General features: G+C 28.8%; 1 protein-coding gene across 1 annotated transcript; it reads right to left on the bottom strand.

The window, feature by feature from the left end:
• Positions 3,978-5,677, bottom strand: LOC107635339 (UDP-glycosyltransferase 72B1-like). Its single transcript, XM_016338801.2, has one exon. It carries the CDS (start codon positions 5,500-5,502, stop codon positions 4,093-4,095), a length of 1,410 nt encoding a protein of 469 aa, XP_016194287.1. The 5' UTR covers positions 5,503-5,677; the 3' UTR covers positions 3,978-4,092.

The raw sequence follows: 8,760 nt of genomic DNA, 5'->3' as shown, positions 1-8,760 counted from the left end.
ATCAACTTAAAATTCTATCTTTTCCTAATCAGATTAAAAAAAAAATCGCTAATCTACCAACAGAACCTCACATAATTACTTCTACCAACTTTGCTACCACATCCATCTTCGCAGAAGAAGATAGCACTTATAAACGAAAGTGTGGATTGTTCATTGATATAGCGATCTTCGCTATGACTTGTCTCTTCTTCATCAAATTCAAATTCAAAACCAGTATTTCAATTTATAGAAAAATAAAAAGAAAATTAAACATAAGTTATGTGAGGTTTACAAAGACCGCAAGATTTTTTTTTTTGTAGTGTTAGTGATGATTTGGTTATAAGATTTCACCACTGTCTCTGTGTACAACGTTAAAGCTGTAATGACGGTGAGGATGGAACAAAATTAAAGAAAATTTTTAGAAGATAATTGTCAAGCATTTTGATGCCATCGCTCCTAATAATATGATAGAAAGATGTATTTGAAGGAGCTCTTTAGCACCAACATTGATCCAAGTAATTAACTAATTAATTAATTAATAGTTAGTTATTAACATGAGTAAAGTATCGTTTTTTTCCCCAACGTTTGGGGTAAATTCTATTTATGTACCTAACGTTTAAATCGTTCTATTTGTATCCCTAACGTTTATAAAAGTGATTCAATGTTATCCTGCCGTCAATTATACATCATGAGTGCTTTAGTTTGAGTTTTAAAAATCTCTTCTTGAAGTTAGAATACAAATGTTTGGGATAAAATCGATGATCTACTCAAAAAAATAGCTCATCAAATGTTGAAACTAATTTCTACAACATTTACATAATTCACTTTTCTAGGGACATAATTGAATCTAAACACAAATAATGAGTATAATATTAAAATCGAACACATCCAAATGAGACTTAATTGAGAATGAATTGAATACATCCAAGTGAGAATAATTGAAAAATATAATCTGGTTTGTTAGTATAATTGATAGTAGGATAACATTGAATCACTTTTATAAACGTTAAGAATACAAATAGGACGATTTAAACGTTAGGGACACAAATATGACTTACCCCAAACGTTCGGGAAAAAAAGATACTTTATTCTATTAACATTTTATCAGTTCTTCTATTTTGTTTCTATTTCTCTTGTAATCACGATTAATATTCATACTTGCCAATTCGAAATATTTGAAAAAGCAATTGATTAATTAATTTTTGTGTTGTGTTGTATTGTGTTTTGACAATTTAAGACTAAGGTTAGGTTTAGATGAATAAGAATAGTAAAAGAGATAGTAATTCTTAGTTAATGGGGATGAGTTTTGATTTTTTAGATTTTGTCAAAGAGAAAAAAATAGGATTTTAAAAAGTTAAAGCTGATGATAAAAGAAAAGTAATTTAAAAATTTAATCTGTTTTTTTTTTTTTTAAAATCAATCAAAATTTAATTATTAAATTTTTTGTCAACCATAATTTATTTTTTTATGGTATAATATTAGTTTAAATTTTATATGATCAATTTTATCAATGTCTAAATTTTTAATAGTTAAAAATAATTATTTGCTCACCTGTAAAATTTATTTCCTCTACCAACCAAAGAAATGAATGATAACTGATGTTAATTAATTCAGTGAATATAAGCAACAAAATTGGGCTCAAATTTATGGATATGGAAGATTTGGGTGTGATCTGCCTAAATATAGAATTATAGCGTATAAGACAAAAATATGGGACAGTTTTTTCTGAGCCAAAGGAAGAACAACTCGAACCATGTGATTTCTTTGGTTATGAAATTTTGCTTCACAAATCGTATGGTCCGATTTGTAGCTAATGGAATTTAAAATCTCCTTTTTTTTTGTTCTGGGTAAATTTTTTTACGTTTTGAGAGACACAACTTACAGGGTCCGAGTTCTGCTTCCTCTGATCCCACAACGAGATGAAGCACCCCTCCTCTCCATACGTGAGTCCAACACTTCCTTTGCTTCCATATTCAAATTAAAAAGCGACAAAATTGAGTACCATTTATGCTAAAGGAAACATTTCAAGTGCACCGGGGAGCACCGGTGCTCCAATTATTTTAACAGTTGATTTTAATTAATATATATTATATATATTTTTTATAATTCAAATCAACAGTTAAAACAACTTGAATACCGGTACTCCCAGTGCATTTAAAATGTTTTCTATGCTAAAATATTAGAATCAGCTAAAAATAATTATACTTAACAGATGAAAAAATAAGGGTTGTTAGATCTGTCACGCCAACATAAAATTGTGTCACATGTCAATAACAATCACTATTATAATTACAATTAGGTATTTTTTTTTAAATATTATCATTTATTCAATTTTTAAAAATAAAAAAATATTTTTTTATTTTTTAAATAACATACAAGTTTTAAATTTTTATTTACATGTTCTCACCAGAATAACCGATTAGTCTAAGAAGTAAGATTTTTCTACCATCATATCATATATAAGAATATCTTCATTTTCTCATTTTATTGGTTCACTCTCTCACAGTAAATTGAAGTATTAAACCTTTAAAAATTAGTAAACTTCAGTGTTGTGTGTCAGTTCCGCCCGGCCCAATAAGGGCTATGAGTCCACTTACGGATCTTCGACTCATTGGCATTCAATCCATGTCTAGAAGTGATCTGCGTGCTATCTCATAATTTACTTAAGACCTGAATAACTAGCAGAAGCTTCTAAATGGAAAGGTTTAAGAGAAAGGGTCTATTCGAGCACAGAATATAAATGGAGAGGGACTTACTCCTCCTCAAAGATACGTCATCTTAAAGGTATGTCACCTTTTACTCTAATTAACCACCACATTGTATGGAAATTAATTTTAGCATCAAAATGTCCTTGCAGGTAGCCCACCCGCTAACTCACTGACGACTCAAACAACCCTTCTCCTCATAGAGTTTGCGCTTAAGTCCAGAGTCCTCCTCACAATCAGTTGCTCCAGACCCAATTCCACTCAAACCGCCATTTACCCAAATAACCGAACAGTCTTACTAAAAAAGTTGGTGTCTTTTCAAGAACTAATTAAATTTTATATACTATTAGATAAATTGTGAACTTACCCATTTAATGCTAATTCATTTTCTCTATTATTAAAGTCTTAATTTTAAGTGAAAGAAGTATTTTTATTAGCTACAGTATTTGCATACTTTAGCCACGATTTTAACTATAGCTAAATTCTTATTTCTTGCAGTGATATTATATGAAAAATTAATTAGTATCATAAACTTTCTTTAAAGAAAAATTTTATTAGATTTATATACAATAAAATAACTTGTATATAAATTAAAATTTTCCTTTCTAATTTTACAAAAGTGTGGAGCCGTGTACAGCACAGGATGACAAGTAGATATTTCCGTTCTGTTTTGGTCCACTCCGTTAAAAGCCCACCATTTAACGGGTAGGCCTGCTTATTGAGGCGCTTCTAAATTTCTACCCTATTCTGCTTAATAGCGGATTGGCATGTTGGCGGACTAAATTCGTAATTTTTTTAATTCAAAAAAATTATTAAATAATCTAAAAACATAAAAAATATAATTTTTAAATTCATAAATATTAAATTTTTATAATTCTAAATATATAATAAACATCATTATCAACCAAGTTTTTTAAAACAAAATAATAAAATCAACATTGTCCAAAGCAAAACATTGTCTAAAATATATAACTAAACATTATTCAAATCTTTAATCAATCAAACATATTCAAAATTATAACTTAAAAGTAAAATGAACAAAATTCTAAATACAAGCACAAAAATAATGTTTTAAATTCAATTATCATTTTAAAATCAAGAGTCTGCCAGACAAACCCGTTTCCGTCCTGCCAAAACCCATGAATTAGATGGTACTCGTTATGCGAGTTTTTTTTTATTATAATGGTCTCAAATTTCTAGTCTCTTCCATTTTCTTTTTATGAGTTAAGCGAGTCGACCCAACAGGTTTTGTCCTGTTTGCCAACCTTTAGTCATGCAGCTGGGATGTTTAAATCCAAAAAAAGATGGTACCAAAGTTGGCAATATATAGACTTGAAATAATTAATTGTACAAAGAGAAAAAAAATGGGAAAATTATTAAATCAACATCAATAGATATAATGTGATATCTATGGAGTTTTCCACATAAAAACCAGCTCAGAAAGTTGCTTTGTGGAGGATCCATTTTCTCCTAGGGCTTTGGAAGCTGCATCCTTGAGTTCCTTCACTCGGTAACTAAGCTTCTTCCCTTCCTCACCTTCCATCAACTTCTCCACAACCATAGTTATTTCTTCATTTTCCACCAACCCATTCTCACCGATTTTTAGTCTTGTTGCCACCTTGAAATCTTCAGTAATCAAAACCGCATTCATCTTTTGCTCCGCACAAAGTGGCAATGCGATCATCGGTACTCCATTAGCTATACTCTCGAGTATAGAATTCCAACCACAATGAGTCAAGAATCCCCCAATAGATTTATGGGCCAATATTTGGGCCTGTGGAGCCCAAAATGGCACTACAAGGCCCATTCCTCTAGTCCTCTCTACAAACCCTTCAGGCAAGAAATCAAGATGGTTGGCTTGCGCATTAATATCATTGAAAAAGGTACTATTTCCTAAGTTGTCAGGACGTTTGACAACCCACAAAAATCTTTGCTTACTATTCTCTAGTCCAATAGCAAGCTCATGAGTTTGAGCACTAGATATGGTTTCCCAGCTACCAAAACATACAAATAAAACACTGCCACGTGGCTGCTCATCCAACCATGTTAAATATTTGTTGGCAGTCCCATTAGTTTGGTCTACGTTCACCATCGGTCCAACTGAGTAAACCGGAATCATGTCTGGTTCACCCTTTTGCAGTTCCTTAAAGGTTTTCGGTTCAAGTTCTGAAAAGCTGTTACTGATGATTCCTTGTGTCATCTTGAACCGGTTCGATAGGTGAAGAATGTAATTGTAGGCTTCATTATTTCTCTCCTGAATCGGCACTAACAAATCTTTTCCATGAACTGGTACGCATCCGGGAATCTGAACCGGTTCAGTGAGATCCTTTAAGTTGCCCTGGACCGTTTGGTCCAAGTAAGGAAGGTGTAAAAGTAAGGACAAAACCATCGCGGAGGAGGTGAAGTAAATGTAAGAAGGGATGTGAAGCTCGGAGGCGATATCAATCGCATCTAAGCCAAAGGAGTCGATGATGAAGGCGGCAAGACGGTGGTGGGTGGAGGAGAGGGAGAGGAGGGTGCGGCGGAAGGAGGGGAGGGAGCGGAGGACGGTGAGAGCGACACCAAGCTCTGGGTTGGTGATTGAAGGGAGGTCAGAGAGGGAGACTGAGGGGAGGAAGGTGTGTGAGATGGAAGTGGGGAGGGAGCGGAGGAGGGTGGTTTGTACGGTGGAGGGAGGGTTGCTGGAGGGGATGATGATGGTGACAGTTAGATTATTGTGGCGGATGAGTCTCTTGGCTAATTCTAGCATTGGGATGAAGTGTCCCATGCCAGGACTTGGCATCATAGCCACTACACAAGATGCTTCTTGTTCTTGCATCTTCTATAATTCTAAGTTGGGTGGAGGTTATTGTTTCTTTCTTTATTTATTTGCTTAAATAGTTTCTAAGAAGAACCAATGATGTCCCCAGTTCAACGTAAGTTAGTGTCATTGGATCAATCATTGTTGTCTTGATACAATGCAATAATAACATGTGGGATCCATTGGATTATAAGGTGAAATCTTATGTACATGCATTTATTTTTATGTGACGCAATTATATTTAAATTTTCAAAAAATAAAATTAAATTAAAAATAAAATTAAATTAAAAAATAAAATAAAAATAATATTATAGGGACAAAGTAATAATGTTGGAGTTAATTTATGCTACATTTAAATCAAATCCCACAAGCAGGTTTCTCATGTATTAAACTTCCTAATACGGTGTATATTATTTTAAGTTTCTTCTTTTTAAATAAATTTTGTTTATAGATATAAAAATTGGTAAAAACTCAATGACTTCTTGAAAGAGAAGAAGCACGTTTAGACTTCTTGAAATAAATTTTGTTTATAGATATAAAAATTGGTAAAAACCTTGAGGGTGTGTTTGGGAAACTCGTTGGAAGAGAAGAAGCACGTTTAGACTTCTTGAAAGCTTCAACTTTTGGTTTGGCAAATTTTTTTTTTCATAAACGCAGAAGTGATTTTGCTACCAAAACCAACGTTTACAAGAAGCAACTATTTTTAGCTTCTGGGTTTTCCTAACCAGCTTTTAGCCATGGATATTAACCATTTATTTATTTTTTACCAACTTTATCCTTCATATATGTTATTATATTATTTATAAAATTCTTATTATTTCTATTTATATGAGCTCTTGTGCATCAACTTCACGCTTTCCATTTTTCAAATAACACTTGTTATTTAAACGGTTAGGAAAGTAAACGTGTTAGGGTGTGTTTGGCAAACGCGTTACAAGAGAAGAAGCACGTTTAGCCTTCTTAAAAGTTTCAATTTTTGGTTTGGCAAATTTTTTATTCATGAACGCAGAAGTAATTTTGCTTTCAAAACCACGTTTACAAGAAGCTACAATTTTGAGCTTCTGCATTTTATGAAGGGACTTTTAGCCATTAATACTCCATCTTTATTTGCTTTTTACCAACTTTATTCTTTATGCATGTTATTATATTATTTATGAAATTCTTATTATTTTTGTTTACATGAACTCTCTTTTTTATTATTTATTATTTATATTTTTTATTAATTATTTATTTGATATTATACACTTTTATAATTGTAATTTTTGTGTATTATGTTTGTTATTATCTTTTTATAATATAATTTATTGATTCTATTAGGTAAAGTAAATTAAACAAAAAATTAACTATAAATAATAATAGTAGTAAAAAATTATAGCATACTAAAAAAAGAATACTAAAAATACTAAAAATATACTATATAAAAAGATCATAAAAAATTTTTAGATTTGTTTTAATTACTATAAAGAAAATATTTAATTTTTTTATTATTTTTAGTACTCTTTTTTATAATTGTAATTCTCATATACTATGTTTTAGTGTAATTTTTTATAACATAGATTATGATTCTATTAAAAAAATAAATTAAATAAAAAATTAATCATAAATAATAATAAAATCATAAATGTTGGATTCCAAATTAATATTAAGAATAAGATTATTGAGAGTATTAGAATAAGAGTACGATGTAAAAAAATACTAAAGTAACATTCTTAGTTAATACTTAAAAAAAATGTAACATATTTGATTAAATATTCTTATATATATCTAAAATTTATATTGTTTTATTTTTATTTAAAAATATATTTTATCTATTTTTATATGTTATTTTTATTTTAGTAAATAAATATTAATTTTATTATAAAATTAATTAATAAGATCTATTTAAATATCTAAATTAAAATGATAGGATAATATAAAAAATATTATTTAAGTTGAGGTCTATTTTAGTAATTTTTTATCTAAAAGTGATTTTAAATGGTATAAGCCAAACAATATTTATTTTACTATAATCAATTTTGATACAAAAATTATCAAACATAAATCACTTTAACACAAACTTACTTTTTATTAAAATAAAGTTTGCAAAATCAATTTTATACAAACTCCCATTTACAAACTGTAATCCAAACACACACTCAATGTGTAGTAAATAATTTTATGTGAATTTATTAATTAAAAATTATTAGATAATTTAATATATTTAATTAAATTATTAATTGATGACTTTCAACTGTTAATTTTACATTGAAAAGAACAACCCATAATTGTTCAACCTAAAAAATTACATTAGATTTAATTAGGATGATTTTATGTTAAACCATATAGATGAGCATTAACCTTTCAAGAGGGACACTGAGTGTCCGTTGTTTTTCCTGTGGTAGCATAAGATTGCACGTCTTTCTTATTTTCATATTGAGGTTATTATATTGCCAAAGTATTTGTTTGAATAGAAAAGTTTGAGCGTTTTGAACGTAATTTTTTGTATATTCTTTGTTATAGATTTTTTTTAGATTTGTTTTTATCACTGCCAAGGTAAAGATTTTAATTTTTTTAATTTTTAGTTCTTTCTTTCATATTTTTATTTTTATGTTTTTTATTGTATTTTTTATTTATATGATAAATATTTTTCATATCATTTTTTAGTATTCTGATATTATTTTTTTCAATGTTCTAATCTCTCAAGTATATTATTAATTTTTTTATGGTATTCTTATTATTTTTTGTTCATATGAATTCTATTTTTTTCCTCTTTTATGCACTGTATTTATATCTTATATGAAGTTTATTTTATTTTTCTTATTTGATATAGTTCATATGAATTTTTTTATCTTTTATTATATTTCTTTTATTCATATGATATATATTGTTAGTTTTATAAAATTTTTATCGTTTTTTATTTACGTGAGTTCTCGTTTTATATTTTATTATACTTTATTTTTGTTTCGGCTGAAATTTTTTATTTTTTATTGGACTATGTAAAATTTATAATTATAATTCTCATTATTTTATTGTAATTTTTTTTAATTGATGTCTCTTTTAGTAATTTTCATCTAAAAGTGATTTTGAGTAGTATAATTCAAACAACATTTATTTTACTATAATCCATTTTGACATAAAGATTGCCAAACATAAATCACGTTAACACAAACTTACTTTTCATGAAAATCAAGTTTGCAAAATCAATCTATGCAAACTGTAGTCCAAACACACACGTAGTACTGCGATATGTAAAATAGAATATGGTTTAGATTATATTTTAATTCTATTTTAATTCTA

The sequence above is a fragment of the Arachis ipaensis genome, chromosome B04 (genome assembly GCF_000816755.2).
Source record: "Arachis ipaensis cultivar K30076 chromosome B04, Araip1.1, whole genome shotgun sequence".
NCBI lineage: Eukaryota > Viridiplantae > Streptophyta > Magnoliopsida > Fabales > Fabaceae > Arachis > Arachis ipaensis.
Note: the sequence above shows the minus strand (reverse complement) of the source record. Positions and strands in the feature narration are given on the sequence as shown.